The sequence below is a fragment of the Palaemon carinicauda genome, chromosome 17 (genome assembly GCF_036898095.1).
Source record: "Palaemon carinicauda isolate YSFRI2023 chromosome 17, ASM3689809v2, whole genome shotgun sequence".
Lineage (NCBI taxonomy): Eukaryota > Metazoa > Arthropoda > Malacostraca > Decapoda > Palaemonidae > Palaemon > Palaemon carinicauda.
Window position 1 is genome coordinate 55,135,033 of NC_090741.1, and position 26,525 is coordinate 55,161,557.

Consider the following 26,525-nt stretch of genomic DNA (forward strand, 5'->3'; position numbering starts at 1 on the left):
GTGGGCACATTAGTGAAAAAATACTGTGGTCGGGAAATACAAAAACCCCCTGACATTCCCAATTCTTATCCTTTCCCTAAAAGTATTAAAGCAGATAACAAGAGAATTTGTGCCGAAATTCTACCTCTTTTTCAAGAAAAAATAAAATACGATGACATGGACATTTACAACCTCATAAATATGGACATAAAAAAAGAGCTGCCCAAGTCTTAAAACTAAATGTATTATAGCTTCACAAATCCAACTTAAAAGTACATTAACCATTACTCCGTCACATACGCGAAGAGCAGACGACATGCCTTGAGCAGCCCTCTGCCCCGTACGGTAGCTCCGTGACACATGCTATCCTGTTGACATTAATACTATCTACTGAATATACAATAAATTTAAAGCAAAGTATTTAAGTAGAAATACAATAAAAATATTGAGCATTACCATGTTAGAAACAATATCATGTTTTGAGTATAATGTATATGACAAGAAGAAATACAGTATGACATTTAAGACACTATTTTTCTCTTTTTTTTAAGTAGATTATAAATTACAGTAACCACTGTTTCTTTTTCTTGTACATTTCCTAAGTTCAGACATCACAAATTTTTGAATAATGCTAAATAACTGGAGAAAATGGCTCAAGAGTCAAAAGTTTTCCCGTTAGCTATTCCAAATAATCCTCTAAAAGGCAGTGACACTTTGAATTAAGTAGAAAGTTAAGGGTCTCAATCTATGCGCACCTCGAGGAAGCTGTGGAGCGGATCAAATTAACCCCTCGAAAGCAACTCACGGAGGTTTTTAAATATCTACTATCTAAAGGTGCAAAAAAAATGGAAGACTTACAAGAAAGACTAGAACTACAAGATCAGTGTATGGTGAGAAGATGAGAAAACTTTAAAGGGAAAGCAGGTGAAAAACGCAAGTCTACTTGTAAATCACCTGCTTGCAACAACAAGCAATTATTGTCATAGCAAAACTAGATCGGTATACTGTACCAGTATCAATGATAACAAAGTTTATACACAGTAAAACCTTAGGATATTTTGCCTCATATTACGAAAAAAAATACTCACGATACAAAATTAGCACGGTTAGGTTAGGTATATTGAACAATTCAAATGAATTTGGCTCTATTTCACCATACGAAAAAATTATGTTACGAAACCCACTCATTAACGAATTAATTTCATATCCCAAGGTATTACTATATCTTTAGCAAAATTACAAAACAATTATTAATTCTCTCTTAATCAAGTTTATAAGATTCTTCAATTCAATGTTTACATCTTTAACAAAATTACAAAACAATTATCAATTCTCTCTTAATTAGGTTAATAAGGTTCTTCAATGTTTACATATTGAGAACTACCAAAAACCAAGTGAAGAAGGTACAGCATCCCAATCATTAAAAGGACTTGAATCAGAAATAACAGCATCCCGCAAGTAATTGTATCAAGAGGCCTTTTGGAGGATTATATGGACCCTGAATTCTTGAGGTAACAAACTTCATAAGTGACTGCTTGAGCAAGATTAAAGCTAAAGCTTATCCTTTATTCAACCTCTTTGGAGTTCAATCAACAAAGTTCTCACCAGTCCGGAAAACTGTTTAAAACGAAAATCAACGGCGTTATCGCCAACATGAACGTTCAGGTCACAGTAAGTATTCCATAATATCAATTATGCATCTCCAACGTATTTCCTATTTAACGTTAGGGCAAATCAAAACAAAACAAATTACAGTACAGTACTGAGTAACTTTGATGTCATTCACGTATCACAATTGATAAAAATGATTGAACCCTTGTTAGGTCATTGTAATAAATAGTTAAAAACAAACCACAAGAACTGTAGTCAAGCTTCTCGTACAATAAAGAAAGCATCGTTTCACAGTCTTATCTATAAAAAACATATAGAGAACATACACACACAAATGTACATATCAAATGTGAAAAATACTCTCCCATCTCTCTTAAGTTATGGCATACAATTTACGAGATTCCACTTATCATTTCTGGAGATGATATGTATCTGCCAAGTTGGGGGTGACATCTTTAAAGCAGTGAATATATGTTACATATATATATTCCTTGAAATGCAAACACTTGTGAGACTCACAAACTTAAAGAATAAAGTTTAAAGCAGAAAGTATACCTTACTGATTTAATGAGATGAAGATAACCACACCCACCCCAAAACATACATACGCACACGCTAAAACTGGCGTTGCTTGAAGCTTTCGGTCGGAAAATAATTTCAGATCCTCTCTCTTCCCCTGAAGATGCATAGTGGCATATTTTGAGCTTAAATGTGTAAAATCAAGAGAGGAACTTTGTCAGCAGTACTGTCGGTATAATTTCTGTTCGATACAAAAGCTGTACAATTTCTTAAGACCAAGATTTACACCAACACGTAAGTGTTTCAATACAATACTTAGTAAATATAAAAGGATCAATTTACTTATCTAGTAGCTGAGAGATTATTTTCCTGCCTTCGTCATCCTGTTGTTGGCTTGGCACTGAAGGACTGGACTTGATGATAATGTGGGGTCCCGAAGGATGCGTCGTTCCTCCCGGATCCAGAGGGCTATCTTCCTCGGTACCCTGAGATTCTATTTCAGTTACTGGTACAGGAATCTTCAGTAAAGGAGGAGGGGGGCGTGACTCGCTTACTTCTGACACCCCCTAGAAACAAAATTGAATTTGAAACGATAAAAAGCTATAAAATATATTCTTCAACCTTACAGGAAAATTTTTTGAGTAAGAAAATTTCTAATCATGTGGCAACACCTGGAAACAAAATTACATTCAATACAATTAATAGTTATACAAAAAAATTGTTCAACATCAAAGGAAAATTTTTTGAGTAAGAATTTCTAATCACTATCTAACTTCTGGAAACAAAATTGAATTCAATAACATTAAAAGCTATAAAATATAATACTCTTCAACCTTAAAGGAAATTTTTTGGATTAAGAGAATTTCTAATAATCTGGCAACCCCTAGAAACAAAATTACAATCAATACGATTACGGTTGTAAAAAAAAAATATTGTTCAACCTTAAAGGAAAATTTTTTGATTAAGAGAATTTTTAATCATTACATGACAACCCTTGAACACCAAATTAAATTAAATAAGATTAAAAACTAGAAAAAAAAATATTTTCCAACTTCAAAATAAAAAATTTTCGAGTAAGAGAATTTCCAATCATTATCTGAAACTAAAGCTATACAAAATATATTCTTCAATCTTAATGAAAAATTTTTTGAGTAAGAGAATAAGTAATAATTTTCTAACAACCCCTGGAAACAATATTTAATTCAATAAGTTTGATGGCTACATTAAAATATATTGTTCAACTTCAAAGAAAATCTTATTGAGTGAGAGAATTTCTAATCATTATAAGCTAATAAAATATATCACATTTTTATTTAATGCTCAACCCTCTTCTTTTAAGTAACATTTAAAAAGTGAAGAACATGAATCAGTGAAAAGTCCAAAGTCTTCATCCTTCTTGGCCAGCAAGTATAGCAGTAGCAATATGCTTACATAAAATAAGTTCGTCTAACGAGCACAAAATTTACTCATCAAAATATGAATTTGGTAAAATAAACTAAAAAGAATTAGGGCCTTTTAAAACATCTAATACCTCAATTTTTGCAAACAAATCTTGTGCTCTCCTATATCATTTTAAGAGAAAATACAATGAGCTCCTAACCCATTACATCCACATCAAGACAAAAAATACATTAAATCATTAAAAATATGTATAAAAAAGTTAAAAGTATAAAGCAGTAATGATAAATGATACCCCAACATTTATTTCTAAAACAAACCAGTAAGAGATGACATTTGTGTTGAAAATAAGACAGTTTAAGCGAAATAAAGTCTTCCATGATGACAGCACGTTCCCCAACTAACCGCATTTCAAACTAACCTTATTTGAGGATGGGGAAACCATCTGAGATGCCTGGTGAGCTTTAGCTTTGGCCAAGAGCGAGTTTAGAGTCAACGCTGCGTTCAAAACGGCCAGCCCGTCCTGAGGATCCGTCTCTGGGATATTCTCCCTCTCCGTAGGAACATCTGGGAAGAAATTCAGCCTGATAAATAAAATGTCACCTTTTTCTCAAAATACTGGTACTTAAACTTACTGAATTTCAGTGATTGCAAAACTCTTCTCCAAGAATATGCCCCATTCACCAGTATTTTAGATCTCCTTGCCTTTGAATTATGTTGGATGTCCACACGACACCAACCAATGATACAAATAACGCTGAAGTTTTCAGAAACTTGAATCGAGACGCTTAAAGTATAACCAAGAACTTCTGGATAAATAAAATGTAGCCAGTTTCTCAAAATAGTGTTACACGTACTTAAACTTAGCAGACTTCAACTTACTGAATTTCAGTGATTGCAAAACTCTTTAGGCTAATGATGATAATTCTAACTTCATACTTATGGAATACTGCATTCTCTTAAGTACGCAAGCTATACTGGATGTTGAGGAAAGCGAGGTCATAGATGGGCCTTTTTATACATGTTCGGGTACTTTGTTTTAACGGATAACTTATCCATCTTGTCTGCTCTCTTATCGTATTTATCATAATGTTTGTTGTTTTCATCAAATGATTCTACCTCATTAATCCTCTCTCCTTCTAATGATATTTCATCTTCCTCTGCATACTCCATTCTCATCATCTCTGTCTTTCTTCTATTTACCTTCAGCCCCACCTCGTGTGATATTTCATGCATTCTGGTAAGCAAGCGTTGCAAATCATGTGGTGTTCTGCTAAGAAGGACAGCATCATCAGCATACTCTAGGTATGTTAAATTCCTATCACCAATCCAGTCCAATCCTTCTCCACCATCTCTGACTGTTCTACACATGACAAAGTCCATGAGGAGGATAAACAACATAGGTGACGACACACTTTTAGATGCATCATTTGTATGGTAAAGCAAATTGCATGATGCCATCCTTCCTTTCCTGAATTTTGCAAGTACGTAGGTATAGTGACACTTTCTCATTGTGTTAAAAGTACAGCATGGTTAAATATTGTAAATTTCCCCTCGACAGATGAAACGTCTCGCCTATTTCCATATTTCAATCAATAACTTGAATTTGTTGACCTTCATCTAGGCACATGAGAATAAGTTGAAGAAAAAATGGTTACACTGATATAAGAAGGTCCTCGAACAAAATACAACTGTAATCATAAAACTCAGATATTGTATTAAAAGTTCATAATAAAATATTATAAAATAATATAATATAATTTAATGCAGTACAGTAAGCAAGATGAGACATTTGTAATATGAAATGGGAGTATTTTGTCGACTTTTGAGGTGAAGACTACCCGAGGCGAAAATTCAACTTACATATAACCTATTAAGTTTTAAAGTTGAGGACTTTCTGTATCGATTAAAAAAAGTTTGTATACCACCAGAAATCCTGAAGAGCAAAAGGTCAAGTAACCAATAGTTTTTATATAAAATATAACCCTCTAAACAGAGATAATTATTTTCAACACTCAAACATCTACTAGCAAACTAACTCTTGTCACTTACCATTGTGTTCTAACAGCTCAGCACCTCCGCTTTCCATGTCCGACATTCCAGCGTGCTGCTTGGAATTCAGAGACGGAAGGATCTTGCTGAACGACTCCTCTTTCTTCTTCTTTGGATTCCTTCGTCTTGTCATGGGCGCTGTCCTGAACAGGTGGCTGGGCCGGTTAATGCCGTGCAGTTTGAAATACAATCCGCAGGCGTTGCAAACAATTTCCCCTGAAAGTAACGAAAATCTTAAAACCACTTGATTATTTCATTTATTATCTAAGATATCAGGATATATATTAGTTTAGTGATATCGGTAATACGTTATGGACATGAGTCATGGAATGACAATGATACAATATCAAACAGATTTGGCAGATTTGCGAAAAAAGCCCTCAAGAAGAATTTTGTGAGTTAAATGGCAAGATAGGATTATAAATGAAACTATAGAAGAGATTACTCGAGTGCCATATGTGGATGAGATCATGGTGAGGAGTAGATGGAGATGGTTTGGACATGCTCCTTGGGCTCCCACAGAAAGATTAGTTCACCAAGCTTTTAACTGGGGTCCACAGGGTACTAGAAGAGTTGGAAGGCCAAGGCCTATATGGCTGAGGACTAAGAAGCATAAAGCAGAAGATGATGAATGGAGAAGTATTGATTTAAAAGCCCAAGATAGAGACAACTGCAAAATCTAACTGAGGTTAGTGGGCGTGGGAGATGATGATGATGATAAAAATATACGAATGTTGAACCAAATTGAAACTTCTGCATCGAAAGAGCCGCGTTACCTTTGTCGTTGCGACGCCAGAGCTTTGTGTTGTTTGTCCCGCAGTTAGCACAGCTTGCGTAAGGCATTAGCTTGGGTGACATGGTTGCTTGATTCTGAAAAGTGTTGGTTAACCCATTAATAAATATCAAACAAAGAAACATTATGAATGATAAAATAAATTGGTTAATAAATAACAAGGAAAATGAACTGGATAATTGAATTGTACAGTTAAGGCTTTTGTTAATATTCCTTCGTCATGCCTCTAGAACAGGGCATAAAACTTCTACATTTTAATTAAGCTTAAGAAAAACTTTCATAAAACCATTACAGAATACTTAATACAAATTACAATATTACAAAATCATCTCTTAAAATTATTTATTTCAAAATATATAGCAATCAAGTGAACGGTATTAAGTTAGCAAAAGAAAGGCAAAATCATTTACGACGTGTCTTTCCCAAGATCAACTCCCATCTACCAAACTTAGTAGCTGATCTGTAATACAGTATAACTGGAACTTAAAACAGAAACGGCTATCTCGAAAAACAATATTTATTTACCACAGTTAAGACCCTTGATAATTCATACATAAATATAACCTGCGAGACAAACAAACGCATCAATTCTTATTAAAGTGAAAAACTTCTGCAGAAAATATTCTAATTACTCAATTATAAAACTTCAGCAAAAAACTAATTCAAACTACTCAAGCACACACCTTCAAAACTAATCCTAATTCCTTTGGTACATGACTTCAAATGATTAACCTTACAGAAGGCCCTCAACTCACAAACTTAACCCTTTTACCCCCAGGCTATTTGGAAATTTCCAACCCTTAACTCCCAGGGGGTTATTTTTTTCCCAGCACATTTTGCAGTATATTTCTTTTTAAATTTTTCTAATAGCCTTAATTTTTGTCATAGAGAGGTCAGGTTGGTCTCATTCTCTTGGAAAATGCCTGAATTTTCTCAAAAAAAATTTAAAAAATATGAAAAAAAAAAAAAAATTTATAGCATTTTTTTGCAAGGACGAACCGGTACGTCCATGGGGGTTAAGGGATGGCTTTTGTGAAACGTACCAGTACGTCCTTTGGGGGTAAAAGGGTTAACTGGTTCCAAGAAGCTGTGAGTAGGTCGATTTGTTTACTAGTTGAATTTTGGCCTATGGTGCGCCCAACCTAAAGCCCATGTCTATGATTTCCAGCTACAAAAGTCAACAAATGGTCAGGTTTCATATGAAATAGATATCAGGTTATTACAAATGTTATTTTGCTTATTGTACTGAATGATATAATGTTTTATTACAGTATTCAAGAGTGGAAAAAGCATCTGGTATGGATGGTGTGAGAGCTGAGATGTTGAAGGAAGGGGGTGTGACTGTACTTGAATGGTTGGTGAGATTGTTTAATATGTATTTTGTGTTGTCAATGATACCAGTAGACTGGGTTTGTGTGTGTATTGTACCCCTATACAAGGGTAAGGGAGATGTGCATGAGTGTTGTAATTCAAGGGGTATTAGTTTGTTGAGTGTAGTTGGCAAAGTGTATGGTAGAATACTGATTAATAGGATTAAGGATAAAACAGAGAATGCAATCTTAGAAGTACTGTACAGGGTGGTTTTAGAAGAGGTAGGGGTTGTATGAATCAGATTTTTACAGTTAGGCAGATATGCGAGAAATACTTAGCAAAAGGTAAGGAGGTGTATGTTGCGTTTATGGATCTGGAGAAAGCGTATGATAAGAGTTGATAGGGAAGCAATGTGGAATGTGATGAGGTTATATGGAGTTGGTGGAAGGTTGTTGCAAGCAGTGAAAAGTTTCTACAAAGGTAGTAAAGCACGTGTTAGGATAGGAAATGAAGTGAGCGATTGGTTTCCGGTGAGAGTGGGATTGAGACAGGGATGTGTGATGTCACTGAGGTTGTTTAATTTGTATGTTGGAGTGGTGAGAGAGGTGAATGCTCGAGTGCTTGGACGAGGATTGAAACTGGTAGACAAGAATGACCATGAATGGGAGGTAAATCAGTTGTTGTTTGCGGATGATACTGTACTGGTTGCAGACGCGGAAGAGAAGCTTGGCCGATTAGGGACAGTATTTGGAAGGGTGTGTGAGAGAAGGAAGTTGAGAGTTAATGTGGGTAAGAGTAAGGTTATGAGATGTATGAGAAGGGAAGGTGGTGCAAGGTTGAATGTCATGTTGAATGGAGAGTTATTTGAGGAGGTGGATCAGTTTAAGTAATTGGGGTCTGTTGTTGCAGCAAATGGTGGAGTGGAAGCAGATGTACGTCAGAGAGTGAATGAAGGATGCAGCGTTGGGGGCAGTTAGGGGAGTAGTAAAAAATAGAGGGTTGGGCATGAATGTAAAGAGAGTTCTGTATGAAAGTGACGGAGAGACAGAAATTGAATGTGTTTGAGATGAAGTGTCTAAGGAGTATGGCTGGTGTATCTCGAGTATATAGGGTTAGGAACGAAGTAGTGAGAGTGAGAACGGGTGTAAGAAATGAGTTAGCAGCTAGAGTGGATATGAATGTGTTGAGGTGGTTTGGCCATGTTGAGAGAATGGAAAATGGCTGTCTGCTAAAGAAGATGACGAATGCAAGAGTAGATGGGAGAAGTACAGGAGGGCGGCCAAGGTTTAGGTGGATGGATGGAGTGAAGGAAGCTCTGGGTGATAGGAGGATAGATGTGAGAGGCAAGAGAGCGTTCCAGAAATAGGAATGAATGGCGAGCGATTGTGACGCAGTTCCGGTAGGCCCTGCTGCTTCCTCCGGTGCCTTGGATGACCACGGAGGTAGCAGCAGTAGGGGATTCAGCATTATGAAGCTTCATCTGTGGTGGATAATGTGGGAGGGTGGGCTGTGCCACCCTAGCAATACCAGCCGAACTCGATTGAGTCCCTTGTCAGGCAAGGAGAAACGTAGAGAGGAGACGTCCTCTTTTTTGTTTCATTTGTTTGATGTCGGCTACCCCCCAAAATTGGGGGAAGTGCCTTGGTATATGTATGTATGTACAGTATTCATGTGATTGGGAAGAGGGCTGACAAATTGGTCTTACGAGAAATAAGAAGGCTCGCCCTCAATAACTAACCTACTATGACCCTCTCCTCTATTTAACCTTCTATTGCGACAGAAAACCATGATATTCGGATACAAGTACAAGCCGATGACGACAGTATTTATTTCTTTATTTTGTCTTCGTTATTTTCAGTTGGATTTGTATTTGTATCTCCGAATGTCTGTAAGTTGAGTGGACCTTCTGCAATATCTACAAATCAAAGGCAAGTTTTAAAAACTAACCATTCCACCTTGACTGGCACTTGGAGAAGCCTCTTGCGTAATGGGCTCTGGAGACTGGCTGGAATTTTCCCAAGCTTGGCCACCACTTTGCTGCAATGAGTTTAATGAGTTTCAAGTCATTAACCTATTGTACTGTATTACTCTAATTTAATACATAATACCTACAATATTGAGACCATTTTAGTCAAAATTTTCCCGGTAGAAGAACTAACCTCCTCTTAGCCATGTATGCACAACTGAAGACGGTAATAAACAAGTTTGCAACGTTCCTTCAGCAAAAGCTGTATAACTTTGTCATTTTAATTACTGTCTTCCAATGATCTCCAACCTAGCTGTCCAACATCAACTTTCTGTTGCTATAATTTCCATTATCACAAATACCAATCGTTTTAAACAAGCCATAGAAAACTAAAAACTCAATACTTAACCCATTTAGCGTTAATTCTCACCAAATAATTTGGCACTGAAGTTCCAAGGAATTTTTTGAGACATTTTGCTTGATTCATCTTTGCACAAAGGCGACCAAAGATAGGACTTTACAACAATATTATCATACAGCTGAATAAATTTCTTCTCAATTGCTATAGAATGATACATATTTTGTAAAATATTCAAGTGTAAATAAATAAAGAGGAAAAAATTAAAACAACTAGATATAAAATAGATCCAATGGTGCAGAAAGAACCAATAACTGGAAATAAAACACATCCAATGGCGCAGAGAGAACTAGAAAAACCAGAGGTAAAACGCATCCAATGGCATTCACCGGGATAAACACAGGACACAACAAAGACCACTCACCACAGCATACGATCCCAAACGAAAGAATCCCAGAGGTAAGACTGACGAAGCGTGATTCAAGTTCCCGCTGGAAACCGGGTGTAATGCTGGGGGAGGCTGCAGAGCCGAGGACACCTTAGGATAAGTCTCCGAGTCTTCGGCAGCATGAGACTCCCTGTAACCCTCCCAGCTGTTGTCCTCTTCAATTGGATCATCTGGTCCCAAGGGTATTGACAGGGGTTCTTGTTTGACTTCATCCTTTACTTCCTCCTTTATTTCAGTCTGTAATGAAATCATGGATACTGTATATAACTAATTACCAGAAGTATGAGTATTGACAATTTTAGATTGAAAAATCATTTAGTTAAGTATCCAACCAAAAACTGAAAACTTAAATCCACCTGCACTTACAGTATATCTACTCATAAAATTAAGTTACAATCAGCACTCATATTCTAGAAAAGTAAATTGTTATGGAGAAACTTTATTATAAGAAAATTATCCTAATTCTTAATATTACCAAATGCAGCAAATACTTAGAGAAATTGTATAATTAAAAACTCTTGCCTTCATAAAAAATGGACATAATCACATGGCAAAACAACTAAAGAAGTTATCTTACTCCAGGCAAAACCATCAAGAACAAACACCACAAAGTACCTTATTGGAAATTGTGGGTAATTAAACCATTAATATCAACCCTTTGCAATCAATACTACACTACAGTACTGCTCTTCTCTTATCACCTGATTCTATTCATTTTAAAAATCTTTTCCAAATTACAACCTTAAAAAAATAATGGGAAAGACTGAGCTACTCCTGCAAATCTGGTACACGAGAGTGGCCTTTTCCTACAGACAGTATCTAAGATGGCATGCCCTTAAAGATATCAAAATAAATTCTGACAAATCAATGGTTGTGAATCGTCAAACAACACTTCAGGACTTATGTTTCGTGGATACAACACAGCTCTCACAAAGACAAAGAAATATCTTTTCATTACTGTTTTGACTGATCTTTCAAGATCTATGTCCTTGATGTGATTTTCTTTTTTGAGGATACAAGACAGCTCTCATAAAGGAATATTATAATTTTTTTCATTACTGCTTCAACCGATCTTTCAATATTGATGTCTTACATGTCCCATCATGGGTGGAATATTTTGAATGTTTACTGAATGTTGAGGATAATAGGGAGGCAGATATAATTGCTGTTGCAGGTGTTGAGGTGCCAGTGATGGGAGATGAGAATGAGAGAGAGATTACAATAGATGAAGTGAGGAGAGCACTAGATGAAACGAGAGTAGGAAAAGCGTCTGGTATGGATGGTGTGAGAGCTGAGATGTTGAAGGAAGGGGGTGTGACTGTACTTGAATGGTTGGTGAGATTGTTTAATATGTGTTTTGTGTTGTCAATGGTACCAGTAGATTGGGTTTGTGCATGTATTGTACCACTATATAAGGGTAAGGGAGATGTGCATGAGTGTTGTAATTCAAGAGGTATTAGTTTGTTAAGCGTAGTTGGAAAAGTGTATGGTAGATTAATGATTAATAGGATCAAGGATAAAACAGAGAATGCAATCTTAGAAATACAGGGTGGTTTTAGAAGAGGTAGGGGTTGTATGAATCAGATTCTTACAGTAAGGCAGATATGTGAGAAATATTTAGCAAAAGGTAAGGAGGTGCATGTTGCGTTTATGGATCTGGAGAAAGCGTATGATAGAGTTGATAGGGAAGCAATGTGGAATGTGATGAGGTTATATGGAGTTGGTGGAAGGTTGTTGCAAGCAGTGAAAAGTTTCTACAAAGGTAGTAAAGCACGTGTTAGGATAGGAAATGAAGTGAGTGATTGGTTTCCGGTGAGAGTGGGGCTGAGACAGGGATGTGTGATGTCGCCGTGGTTGTTTAACTTGTATGTTGATGGAGTGGTGAGAGAGGTGAATGCTCGAGTGCTTGGACGAGGATTAAAACTGGTAGACGAGAATGACCATGAATGGGAGGTAAATCAATTGTTGTTTGTGGATGATACTGTACTGGTTGCAGACACAGAAGAGAAGCTTGACCGATTAGTGACAGAATTTGGAAGTGTGTGTGAGAGAAGGAAGTTGAGAGTTAATGTGGGTAAGAGTTAGGTTATGAGTGTACGAGAAGGAAGGTGGTGCAAGGTTGAATATCATGTTGAATGGAGAGTTACTTGAGGAGGTGGATCAGTTTAAGTACTAGGGGTCTGTTGTTGCAGCAAATAGTGGAGTGGAAGCAGATGTATGGCAGAGAGTGAATGAAGGTTGCAAAGTGTTGGGGGCAGTTAAGGGAGTAGTAAAAAATAGAGGGTTGGGCATAATTGCAAAAAGAGTTCTGTATGAGAAAGTGATTGTACCAACTGTGATGTATGGATCGGAGTTGTGGGGAATGAAAGTGATGGAGAGACAGAAATTGAATGTGTTTGAGATGAAGTGTCTAAGGAGTATGGCTGGTGTATCTCGAGTAAATAGGGTTAGGAACGAAGTGGTGAGAGTGAGAACGGGTGTAAGAAATGAGTTAGCAGTTAGAGTGGATATGAATGTGTTGAGGTGGTTTGGCCATGTTGAGAGAATGGAAAATGGCTGTCTGCTAAAGAAGGTGATGAATACAAGAGTTGATGGGAGAAGTACAAGAGGAAGGCCGAGGTTTGGGTGGATGGATGGAGTGAAGGAAGCTCTGGGTGATAGGAGGATAGATGTGAGAGAGGCAAGAGAGCGTGCTAGAAATAGGAATGAATGGCGAGCGATTTTGACGCAGTTCCGGTAGGCCCTGCTGCTTCCTCCGATGCCTTAGATGACCGCGGAGGTAGCAGCAGTAGGGGATTCAGCATTATGAAGCTTCATCTGTGGTGGATAACGGGGGAGGGTGGGCTGTGGCACCCTAGCAGTACCAGCTGAACTCGGTTAAGTCCCTTGTTAGGCTGGGAGGAACGTAGAGAGTAGAGGTCCCCTTTTTTGTTTTTGTTTCATTTGTTGATGTCGGCTACCCCCCAAAATTGGGGGAAGTGCCTTGGTATATGTATGTATGTCCCATTTTTTAATCCTAGATACATTTCCAGAAATAAAGGGAAATTTTGTCCTAGATTATGGCTTTGTTACTGCATTAGCATATGCGAGTGACTTCAGCACTCACGAAAAGTAATGCATTTAGGTACGTTCCAACTTTACACGTCGGAGGAACCGATTGCCGTATACAGATCTGTATGCATAAATAATCCTTTTGAAAGGTCAGTGCATTACTATACCTGTACTTGAAAAATACTTTTCAACAACTCAGTTAAAAAACCACACAATGAAAAACTAACAAAACTAACATGCATACCTGGAGAAAATTGCTGGCAAGGACATCCAGAGCTGCACTGCGTGGCGACGGTTTAGACTTTTTTGATGAAACGGACTCGTTCGTCTGAGAATTCACTTGAGCGGTCTCGTTTCCGTGGCGCATCGAGGAGACGATCTGGAGCCAACCGGATTTCTGGCTGGATTTGTCTCCTTCCGACGTGGGCACGGTCACTTTGAGAGGAACGGTCAGGGGAATCGAGGGGTTGAGAGCCAGGTTCGTTAGCGACGGGTTTGTCTCGGGGATGGATATTGTGGGGAAGTCCTGTTGCGGTGCAGCAACCGAGGCTGGTATGGGTTCGGCAGGATACTCATTTCCACTTTGGATGGGAGGAGAATTTCTTACAGAAGACCTCTTCTTCCTCTTCTTTTTTGCCGGATTGTTTTCGTGGGTTGAAAATTCTTGTGGCCGTTTCACGCCTGTAAAGCGAGAGATTATTAGCACGTACAGCAACATGCACTGGATCATCACACTACAATATACACTGGAAATCATATTACATTTTTAAAGTATCATAATATATGATACTTTTGAGATAAAGATTTCATAAAACTATTAAACAAAAGAGTATATAGATTAAATATAACCAAAAATCACAATAAATGCTCAGGATAATACTTTGAAGCGAGACTAAATTTTCCCATCCACACACATTACTATCACTAACAATTATCCTATATTCATGATCTCTGAACAATTTAGCCAATTTCACATTATGTTAAAGAAGAGCAGTGATATGCCGTCTTTCAATTACTGTACCTGAAAAAATTGAGCGAGTCTGAGACATAAATGATATTCAAGTACCTGGTACAATTATAACTTCAATGCCATTATAACAAAATTCTTTTAAAACTAAATCACCTTATAAATGTATAAAAATATGGTGTGAAGTATGTTGAAAACACTCAATCGAGTCTGTTAACGGGGCGAGACCAACAATCTGACTAGACTTCAGGACTACCTATTGCCCAAAATAAAAATTGCAACCTTACCAAACCAACCACCTAACTTTTGCAAAGTAGATAAAAATTATCTAACTAGACTGAGGTGACTGTACACAAGTCGAAGTCCTCAGACAACCAATAAAAAAACACCAACCTACGCACAAGTATACAAAACTAAGGTTGAGGGGAGGTAGTAACTCCTTTGCCTAATACAGAAGCCGTAGCTACGTATGGGCCCAAGGTATAGCATTTCTCATAATCCACTCTCGCCTCTCTGAGGTAATGAGAGGCGAACACAGAATTGCTCCTCCAGAATGTCGCATCCATAATTTGACGGAGCGACATGTTCTTGCGGTAAGCAAGCGAGGTCGCAATGGCTCTCACTTCGTGAGCTTGCACTTTTAAAAGTCCGAAGTGTTCCTCCTCACACAAGAGATGCGCTTCTCTTATAACTTCCCTCAGGAATAAAGACAAAGCGTTCTTGGAAAGGGGCGTCTGAGGATCTTTCACAGAACACCACAGGGAGCTAGAAGAGCTTCTCACATTTTTCGTGCGAGACAAGTACGTCTTGAGGGCTCGTACTGGACAGAGGAGCCTCTCTTGCTCTTGACCCACTAGGTTGGTCAAGTTAGGAACCTCAAAGGTCCTTAGCCAGGGCTTAGAAGGGTTCTCGTTTTTAGCGAGAAAATATAATCTTAAGGCACAAACTGCCCCATTCAGATTGAAGCCTACCTGTTTTTCAATTGCATGGACTTCACTGACTCTTTTAGCTGTTGCTAAGGCCAAAAGAAAGAGGGTTTTCTTGGTAACCTCCCTAAGGGGAGCCTGTGAGATGGGCTCAAATCTCTTGGTGCACAGAAATTTAAGAACCACATCAAGGTTCCAAGAAGGGGGCTTTAACTGGGCCTGCTTGGTTGTCTCAAAAGACTTCAAGAGGTCATGTAAGTCCTTGTCGCTAGACAAGTCCAAGCCTCTATGCCGACAGACAGAAGAGAGCATACTTTTGTACCCCTTGATAGTGGACACAGCCAGCTTAGCGTCCTGCCTGAGGTACAACAAGAAATCCGCAATCTGGCTCACAGAGGTAGTGGATGAGGAAATCTTGTGCTTCTTACACCAAGCTCTAAAAGTCTCCCACTTGGACTGGTAGACCCTCTGAGAAGAGACCCTCCTCGCTCTGGCAATAGCTTTCGCAGCTTGCGCTGAAAACCCTCTCGATCTGACGAGCTTCTCGATAGTCTGAAGGCAGTCAGATTGAGAGCAAGGGGGTTTTGATGATATCTCTCGAAGGGGGGTTGTCTGAGCAGATTTGGACTTGCAGGGAGGCTTCTTGGAAAGTCCATCAACAAGTCCACCACCTCCGTGAACCATTCCCTCATCGGCCAGAATGGAGCTATCAGGATCATTTGTCCCGAATCGAGGAGAGCGAATTTCCTGACTACCAGATTGATGATCTTGAACGGGGGGGAAAAGCATAAGTGTCCATCCCCGTCCAATCCATCAAAATGGCGTCTACTGCTATTGCCTCCTTGTCCGGAACTAGGGAGCAATAGATGGGGATCCTCTTGGATAAGTTGGAGGCGAAAAGATCGATGAGTGGTCTCCCCCAAAGCCTCCAGAGACTCTGACAGACCTGTTGGTTGAGGGTCCATTCTGTGGGAAGGACCTGCCCTTTCCTGCTGAGCATGTCCACCCTCACATTCTTCTGTCCCTGAACAAACCTCGTCAGCAGGCTTATCCTGTTCTCCTTCGCCCAAAGAAGGAGCTCTCTTGCTGTCTCGAACAGAGACACAGAGTGAGTCCCTCCTTGCTTCCTGATGTAAGCAAGAGCTGTGGTGTTGTCTGAGTTGACCTCCACAATCTTCCCAGACACCAAGTCTTTGAAGGCCTTTAGCCCCAGAAAAATGGCCATCAGCTCCTTGTTGTTGATGTGCCATCCCAGCTGAATTCCTTCCCAATAGCCTGAGACCTCCTTGCTTCCTAGTGTTGCCCCCCAACCTGACTCTGATGCGTCTGAAAACAACACTAGGTCTGGGTTCTTCTTGCAGAAGTGAAAATACACCCGGTTACAGATTTTTGAATTCTTGTCTAGTTGATAACATCATCAGGTCAAGCCTTGACCAAATGAAAAATGAAATCCGGAATAAACCTGAAACAGCAACAAAATATTATACGTACAGAGAAATTTTAAATAGATCCTTGCAAAGGCATAGAGTGTACAGTGAAAATGTTTATGTACCAGACTATATACGAATTGCCTTCACTAGATTACGTTTAATGTCCCACGACCTAAAAATAGAGACGGGAAGGTGGAGTAGAACTCCAAGGGAGTTGCGAGTGTGTAATTGTGATTCACAGACAGTACAGAATGAAGTGCATGTCCTAATTGAATGTACAATGTCACGATCGAAGAGGCAGAAATTTAGTAATCTTAATTATACGAACATAGACGCATTGTTTGGAGAAGAAAACCATGTAATTGACCTGTGCCAGTATATATTTGAAGTGTTAAAGATTTATAATTAAATATTTGTTTTGTTTTGGTGTTGACGTATGAGGGGTTTGTTGTGATGGTTGATTAATAGCCTTATATTTCTTTATGGAAGAAAATATGATTTTTCTGGACAAAATATTTTATAATGTAATGGGAAAAATGTATAATTGTTACAGAATAAAACCCACTGTTTTGTGTAAACTAAATATAATTATTGTACTACAATGTATATAAAGTTTTGTCAATAAAGAATAAATAAAAAAATAAGGAGATCCCTTCCCCTAACAAGGTTGGGTCCAGCCACCACTTCAGAAGATTCTTGACTTCTGTTGGAATGGGGAAGGAAAAGGAGTCTTCCTGCGTCTTTCTGTTCCACGTCTTCGAAAGAAAGTGCTGAAGAGGCCTTAGGTGGAGTCTCCCCAGAGAGACAAACTGTTCGAGGGAGGATAGAGTCCCTAGCAAACTCATCCACTCCTTCGCTGAGCACCTCGTCTTGTCCAGGAAAGTTCTGACTTTTACGAGACACTTGGTCTGTCTTTCCTTAAGAGGGAGAAGCCCGAAAAAGAACTGAATTCAGAACTATCCCCAAATAGAGAATAGTCTGATTCGGCCTGATCTGAGACTTCTCCCTGTTGATGACCAGGCCTAGATCTTGAGCCATCATAAAAGTCTTCCGTAAATCCTCCAGACATTTCTCCCTCGATCGTGAACGAATCAGCCAATCGTCCAGATAGAAGGATATCCTTATCCCCTCCTGATGCAGCCAGCCTGACACATTCGCCATTATCCTGGTGAAGACTTGAGGAGCCGTGATGAGACCGAAGCAAAGAGCTCTGAATTGGAAGCACTTGCCCTGCATTACAAATCTCAGGTACTTCCTTGAAGTCGGATGGATGGGGACATGGAAATATGCGTCCTGCAAGTCGAGGGACACCATCCAGTCCCCTGGACGTACTGATGCCAGCACCGACTGAGTCGTCTACATGGAGAACTTTGTCTTCTCCACAAAGACGTTGAGAGAGGTGACATCCAGGACGGGTCTCCATCCGCCCGAGTTCTTGGGGACCAGAAACAGGCAATTGTAAAAGCCTGGGGAGGATAGATCCCAAACCGGTTCTATCGCTCCCTTGTCTAGCATTTGGTCGACAAGGTCTATTAGGGCCTTCTGTTTCCCCGGATCTGAGTACCGGGCTACTAAGGCCAGCGGAGCATCTGCGAGAGGAGGTTTTTTCAGAAAGGGGATCTTGTATCCTTCCTTGATGACTGAGAAGGACCAGATGTCCGCCCCTCTCCTCTTCCAAGACTGCCAAAAACCTGACAGTCTTGCGCCTACTGTATGGAGGAGACGAACTTCATTTTCTGGAGCGAGGTCTGAAAGAACCCCTGGTATATCTTGGTCCTGATTCCTACCTTCTTCCTCTAAAATCTGGTCTTGAAGAAGTAGTCCTGCCCCGAAAGGGTTGCTGGAATCTCCTTTCCTCCCGTTTCGAAGAAGAAGGAGCAGCTGCCAAGGGCTTACGAGCAGAACGAGATAAAAGGTCTTGGGTGGCTTTTTGGGCCAGAGAAAGCATAATGTCATTAACCAGGGACTCGGGAAAAAGATGTTGAGACGGGGGGGGTAAAGAAGCTCAGACTTTTGTGCAATGGTAACAGACCTTGAAGCAAAAGAGCAAAGCAGGGCTCTCTTCTTTAGGATCCCAGCTGAGAACAGCGCAGCCAACTCATTCGCCCCATCTCTAAGGGCCTTTTCCATACAGGACATAATACTGGTAAGGTCCCTAGATCCTTCCATCTGGTCAGTTTTCCTTGCCAGAGTCCCAAGCGACCAGTCTAGAAAACTAAAAACCTCAAAGGCTCTAAAAATACCTTTGACGAGATGATCCAGCTCCGACATCGACCACATGACCTTGGCTGAGTTGAGAGCATGCCTTCTAGCAGAGTCCACTAAGCCAGAGAAGTCACCCTTGGAGGAGGAAGGCACTCCCAGACCCAAAGGTTCCCCAGTTGCATACCACATACCCGATTTGGAAGCAAGACGAGCTGGTGGAAACGAGAAGGAAGTCTTAACTGCTTGTCTCCGCTCCATCATCCAGTCATCAATCTTTGAAAGAGCCTTCTTTGCGGAAATCGACAGTTTCATCATGATGAAGGCCGACTGTTTCTTGGCCTTCTTTCTGTTAAATTGGGATTGAGGAGATTGAGGGGCAGCAGGTTGGAATTCCTCTCCAAAAAGTTTAAGAAGGGAGCGAGAGAGAACTTTGTAATCTCCCGCAGCGTCGGCAGGATTATCATCGTCATCAGAAATCTCCTCGAGGTCCTGATCCACATCTGCAATATCCTTCGAACGAGAAGAAGGTTCCTTAGAACCCGACAAGGGCAGATCAAAAGAATCGTCCTGCAAAAGATGGGTTGCATCCTGGAGTCCAGCGCTAGAAGAATCCTTGGAACGAGAGGCAGTATCGTCCCGAAGAGGCAGGCTGGTATCGCCCTGGCACCGAGAACGAGAGGCAGAATCGTTCTGGTGTCGAGAGCGAGAGGCGGTATCGTCCTGGCGTCGAGAACGAGAGGCGGTATCGTCATGGCGTCGTGAACGAGAGGCGGTATCGTCATGGCGTCGAGAACTAGGGTCGGTATCGTCGTGGCGTCGTGAACGAGAGGAGGTATCGTCGTGGTGTAGCGAACGAGAGGCGGTATCGTCGTGGCAAAGAGAACGAGAGGAGGTATCGTGCTGGTATCGTGAACGGGAGGCGGTATCGTCCTGGCATCGAGAACGAGAAGCAGCATCGTTCGATAAAGAATCGTCTCGGTATCGAGAATGAGAAACCGTATCGCCCTGATATCGAGAAGAAGTATCGCCTTGCGAAAGCACACACTCCTCATCCTGGCGTAGAGAGGGAGAAGTTTTCTTTAGAGAAGAACTCCGTTCTCTCTTAGAAGCAGACTTCTTAATAGGGGAGTCATCTTTACGTCTATCAGACTGGGCGTGAGGGCGGCTAAATGCTTGCACTAACGTAAAAAGTTGTTCCTGCATGACAGACATAAAGGATTTAGCAACATCAGCTGGGTCTTGCGGCCCCAAAGGAGAGGGCTGACGAATAACACTCGTAGAAGGGGGAGGATCTTCGGCAGTAGGCTTAGGCTTCGCCCTTTTCACAGGCACGGAGTCGAAATCATCCTCCGACGGACAAGGTTCATAACTGCTAGAACCGGGAGAGAAAGAACGAGACAGTTCGTCACGGTTCCATCTCCTCTTAGTAGGTCTTGACGCTTCAAACTTCCATTTACGTCTGGACGAATTCGGAGAAGAAATCAACACATCTGACACGTCTTTTCCGTGACGGTCAAGAGCAGCCTGGGAATCGACAACAGGACTGTCTGAGGCGACAGCTGACCGAGGGTACATACCTCTCACCCCCTTTCGGTCATCGACGTACCTTCTCCCTTGGTCCTGGGAGCTTGGTAGAGGTCTAGGCCTAGGGTAATGACAGGTTCGGTCAGTTGCCACCTCCACTGCACTAACACAAGCACTTTCACTATCCTTACCTTTAAAGGCCTCCAGTTGTTCCTTAATGGCCTTCAACTCGGCAGCCAGGCTAGCGTACCGAGGGTCATCCGCAAATACGGATCCTGTAGGAGGTGCAGGAGTTACTAACTCAAGGGAAGGATCAACTTCCAAAGAGGAATCAATTATAGGTTCAAAAGATAAATCTACACTAAGTTCGTCTTCCTTACTACTAACAGACTTAGACTTAGACCTAGAAGCTCTCCTAACTCTATCGAGCTCTAGTTTACGCACATAGCGCTTCATAATCAACCAATCCTTCTCATCCAAAACTTTACATTCCCCGCACCTATTATTAAGGGTACAAACAAAACCCCTACAATTCAAACACACTGTGTGAGGGTCTACCGCCATTTTCGGTAGTCTCACCTTACATTCCTCATTCGCACAGACACGGTAATGACTTTCACTCATAATGAAAATAGCAAAAAAGCTAATAGATAACAAAAAACACGATCGCCAAAACCCCAAATCAGAGTACTTCACCAAAAAGCAGACTGGTACACCGAGCAGGGAAAGCGAAGAAAAACTCTTAATGACGGACCAACATGTTGTCGATCCGGCCGGCAGAGATGAACTGCAGAACAGAAAACGGGAATGATTCCTCCTACCACCCTTTAACGGGTGTTACCACCCAACCACCACAAGGCGGTTGCCACGTTTAGAAAAATTCTGCCGAAATAGAGATTATTAGCTATGTATATATAACTGCCAGGTAAGTTCTATTCATAAAAATTTTATTTATTGTAACATATATTCCTGCCAATAACCCCTCTCATACAAGTTATCTAATAAACAAGTTTGACGGAGGCCGAAGAAAACTATATGGGTTACATTACTTAGAAGAAAACAATATGGGTTACATTACTTAGAATAAAACGATATGGGTTACATTACTTAAAAGAAAACGACAAGGGTTGCATTACTTAGAAGAAAACCATATGGGGTTACATTACTTAGAAGAAAATGATATGGGTTACATTATTTAGAAGAAAACGTTATGGGTTACATTACTTAGAAGAAAACGATATTGTATACATTACACGGAAGAAAACAACAGGAGTTCAAATTACTTAGAAGAAAACGATACGGGTTTCATTACTTAGAAGAAAATTATACGGGTTACATTACGGAACATTTAAGCAAAAGACAAATGCTACACTTACTTGAAGGCGAGTTCACTGATGCTTCTGGGACAGCTAACCCCTTTATTTTCAGACATTCAGCCGTTTTCAACAGGGAAGCCAAATTAGCTTGACGTACATTGACCTGGAAGAATGTGCAACGATGGTGAAATTGATAATAAATGTAAGTAAAAGTACAGTACTGTATACTTTTTTCGCCATTGAGCTGTGATAACAAATCATAGATTACTGCTATATTCATAATATAATTGCTGGATAATAGATGAACCTTCTGTGCAGAACATTTCCATATCAGCCATATCATAGATATTACTCTTTAGGTCCAGAAAAAGTCTAAACATCAACCCTCTAGAGATACAGTGCCATTCACCTCATCTTGTATGAAATCTCATGCTTCCAGAATATTAAAGACCTTTTATCTTAATATAGTATAATATCTCTTTCACACAATCTATCAACCCAATTTGAGGTCCTCTGCTCTATTTGCCCTGACACTTTATTCACATCTTATTTTTACTACACTACTTTACACCTACAGCCTCTCACATTAAAATACCCATAAAAATGATAAGACTTGGAGAAATAACAACTCTATTTCACTCATTCTTATGCAACACCAGTCATTTTTCTGTTTTTATATTCTTACAAGTTGTAATGACGTAATAAAATCGTTGATCACTAACAATAGCTTATCTTTTATATCATACATTCTCAACACCCTACTTATTTCTAGTCTATCAATTCTATCACTGGTTTACCTAGGGCATTGAATGTTCCTAGGACCTATTCCTTCAACTTAATCTTTTCACAGGTCTGTTTCAAAACAAAAACTTGAACTACATACTCTTTTACTTGTCTAAACTATGACAAGAAATAGCAATCTCAGAAATGACACGTCAAGATTGAAGACACTAAGAAAAAAAGTTTAAGAAGTAAAATAAGGCAAAACTGGAGAGTGAAAGTGAGGAAATCCTCTAAAAACCAAAGAAATAACTTACTTGACCACAATACATATAATCCAACAAACATTCTATGTCATGGGCCCGCGCTTCGTTCAAGACTATCACCGCGCGAGTGCTGTCACAAGGGGTCTGCTGGAATATCTCGTCGAAGAAGTCGCTGCAGGTGGCCAACACCAGTCTGTGTACCATAAACAACCGACCTTCGCAGGCGAGTGTGGCGTCTGCATACCGGGGCTGCAAGAAGACACAGATGAACACCATGCGGAAATTCAAAGGAAAGGGCTTTATACCAATTATACGCAAGTTCCAGTTACTCGGTAAACATTTAATCATAATATTTTTTGTTTCTAAATAAACCTTGGCTAGAATTTACACCGAATTCTCATAAAATAAACTTATAATGGGGCGGTACCAATTACAGTACTGTACTAAAGACTGGGAAGGTACCAATTAGAGTACTGTAAAGTAATCAATTACTGGGAAGGTACCAATTAGAGTACTGTAAAGTAATTAATTACTGGGAAGGTACCAATTAGAGTACTGTAAAGTAATTAATTACTGGGAAGGTACCAATTACAGTACTAAAGACTTTCTGCATGACCCCTTCAAGGCCTAACTAAATTCCTCCTTGCTTTTTATTTTCCTCCCTTTTCGCTTAATTTTTTTCCTAACCAACTTATGACGCTATTCACTTCGGCCTAAGTGAAAATCTTTACAATTACTTGGAAAAACAAAACCTGTGAGCCATCACTGTGAATTGAGAAATCCCTCACTGATATCATTATAGAACCTTTACAAGGTTGAACCATACCACCTACATTAACATTATTAACACTAAATCACTTGACTTACATCATCAAGAGTATTGTACACAGAAACTTACATATCTACAGAACTCTCCTGTGTTATTCTTTAGACTTTTGGATGAAAGACAGCTGGTAAATAATAAACAATACCTTTCACATAGCACAAAGAGTTGACAATGATAGCCTGCTTCATTCGTAAATAAAGCTAATACAATATGTAAAGTATTATAGCAATTAAAAGCCTGTATTTCCATTGTTACATAATTGATTTGGGTGTTTTTAAGAGGGCGGGAATGGATTAATTTTTTTTTCAGTTATTTCATATGGGAAAAATTGGCTTGAGACACGAGTAAATTGACAAACAAACTCGGTCCTGGAACGCATTATGCTCGTATGTCACGTTATTGCTATACTGTACAGTACCTGTAGCCCACACAACACAGGCTGCTACATTATACTCGATTTACACAATAGATTTTAACAACAGCTACACAAATTGACATTACCCATCTTGAAATAAAACATCTTACTTCAATATAGCAGGCACTTTGAATTTATGTAATTTAAGCAACTACAGTACATGTACTGTAAATAAATAAACTGATAATTAGTGTAGGCACAAACACAAAAACCCCATTATAATACGAATATATGTCAATCTATTTGAATAATGAACAAGCTATTGTATTCCTCACAAAAATAAAAGCATAAAACACTTCCTTCTTCTTCTATTAAGGTGCTTTTTCCCATTTGTATGGGGTAAACTCAGTTGCCTTATTTTTGAAGGACTTTGCTTTGGCTTTGGGGTAGACCGTAGTCCCGATTGGCTGCCCTGCTTGACATTGCTTAGACCCCGGAAGCATATGTTCATGAAAACACTTTGTTAATTACTAAAAATTAAATAACTTATTGCTAGAACTTGCTAATTATGATAGTGCTACACCAGACCAAAAATACTCGGTTAACATGATGTACAACACGACTACCATAATTTAGTTTATAACTTTTTGATTTTTGTTGTGAGGCTCGCATTTCAAAAGTACATACCCAAAGTGAATTTTGTGGGTCATTGGAATGAAAACAATCTGTTTCATGTTACCGTTTTCAAAATATTCTATTTTAATTGTTCATTATTTCTCAGATTGTTTACTTCCCTATTTCCTTTAATCACTGGGTAATTTTTCCCTATTGGAGCCCTCAGGCTCATAGCACCTTGCTTTTCCAACTAGGGTTGTAGCTTATCTATTAATAATAATAATAATAATAATAATAATAATAATAATAATAATAATAATAATAATAATAATAATAACAATAATAAGCAAAGGTAACTAACCTTAGTCCGGAGTCTATGTAATATGTGGCAGAACGTTGCTTGATGGTTGTTCCATCGTAACTTCAACAGCCCTTCGGGAATACTCATCATGGTACCCTGTAACTGAAAAGTAAAACAATGGAATAAATATACGGTTTGATTAAAACACATTAAAATGATATTTTGATTATAAAATAAATTTTTGAATATACTTACCCGGTGAATATATAATAGCTGACGTCTCCAACGCCTCGACAGATTCCAAAAACTCGCGAGCGATCGCCGTGAAGGTTGCGGGTGTGCCCACCAGCGCCGACTATCGGCCAGATACCGCATATACTTGTAAACATCTCCAGTTCTTCTCAGTCCCCTAGGTCTCTATCGGGGAGGAAGGGAGGGCCTTTAATTTATATATTCACCGGGTAAGTATATTCAAAAATTTATTTTATAATCAAAATATCATTTTTAAATATTAAACTAAGCCGGTGAATATATAATAGCTGATTCACACCCATGGTGGTGGGTAGAGACCAGTATTAATACAATAAAGGCGTATATGCTCAAGAGTTTTTGACAATTATTCAAAAAATAGGTACCTGGTAAGGAAGCAGACTCTGATTATTACTCTGCCTCATTAGTCCGCTATCCTCATGAAGCCCAGCGATACTCTTAGGATGCCGAAAGACTCCCAGGATCTGCTATAACCAGGGTGAACACTCCTATAACAGGACCTCATCAATACCCTTAATCTGGGAGCTCTCAAGAAACAATATTTTGACCACCCGTCAAATCAAAAAGATTGCGAAAGACTTCTTAGTCTCCCGTACAACCAAAAATAAGATTAAAAATTTCAAGAGTAGATTAAAAGGATATTGGGATTAAGGGAATGTAGTGGTAGAGCCTTCACCCACTACTGCACTCGCTGCTACGAATGGTCCCAGTGTGTAGCAGTCCTCATAAAGAGTCTGGACATCTTTCAAGTAATATAAAGCGAAAACCGACTTGCCTCTCCAAAAGGTCGCGTCCATAATACTTTTAATGGGTCTATTTTGCTTAAACGCTACAGAAGTTGCTATCGCTCTAACTTCATGAGCCTTGACTTTAAGTAAATTATGATCCTTCTCACTTAATTGAGAGTGTGCCTCCCAAATCAAAAGTCTAATAAAATAAGACCATGCATTCTTAGACATAGGCAAAGAGGGCTTTTTAACGGAGCACCATAAAGCCTCTGAACAACCTCGTCGCGGTTTAGTTCTGGATAAACAAAAAATAAGAGCTCTAACGGGGCACAGCACTCTTTCAACTTCATTCCCCACAATCTCAGAAAGACTGGGGATTTCAAATGATTTAGGCCAAGGACGAGACGGAAGTTCATTCTTGGCCAAAAAAAACAGTTGAAGAGCGCATACTGCTTTATTAGCGGAGAAACCGATGTTCCTGCTAAAAGCATGTATCTCACTAACCCTTTAAGCCGAAGCCAAGCTCACCAAAAAAAAGTGTCTTGAGGGTAAGATCCTTCAGGGAGGCTGAATTTAATGGTTCAAACCTG

The 26,525-nt window shown here is 39.5% G+C and overlaps 1 protein-coding gene across 2 annotated transcripts in view; it reads right to left on the minus strand.

Annotated features, from left to right (window-relative positions):
* Positions 1 to 202: 202 nt before the first annotated feature.
* LOC137656756 (uncharacterized) overlaps positions 203 to 26,525 on the minus strand; it is a 44,629-nt gene continuing 18,306 nt past the window's right edge. The window contains exons 2-11 of one of the 2 annotated variants that reach the window (XM_068391016.1): positions 24,998 to 25,099; positions 22,892 to 23,089; positions 21,915 to 22,017; positions 13,731 to 14,167; positions 10,412 to 10,672; positions 9,611 to 9,700; positions 6,336 to 6,429; positions 5,560 to 5,775; positions 3,929 to 4,074; positions 203 to 2,675 (exon numbers count right to left, since the gene is read on the minus strand). In XM_068391016.1, the coding sequence (XP_068247117.1) occupies positions 2,448 to 2,675; positions 3,929 to 4,074; positions 5,560 to 5,775; positions 6,336 to 6,429; positions 9,611 to 9,700; positions 10,412 to 10,672; positions 13,731 to 14,167; positions 21,915 to 22,017; positions 22,892 to 23,089; positions 24,998 to 25,087 (1,863 nt within the window). In that variant the 5' untranslated portion in view covers positions 25,088 to 25,099 and the 3' untranslated portion in view covers positions 203 to 2,447. The remainder of the gene's footprint in view (positions 2,676 to 3,928; positions 4,075 to 5,559; positions 5,776 to 6,335; positions 6,430 to 9,610; positions 9,701 to 10,411; positions 10,673 to 13,730; positions 14,168 to 21,914; positions 22,018 to 22,891; positions 23,090 to 24,997; positions 25,100 to 26,525) is intronic. The other variant, XM_068391018.1, reaches the window with a different exon arrangement.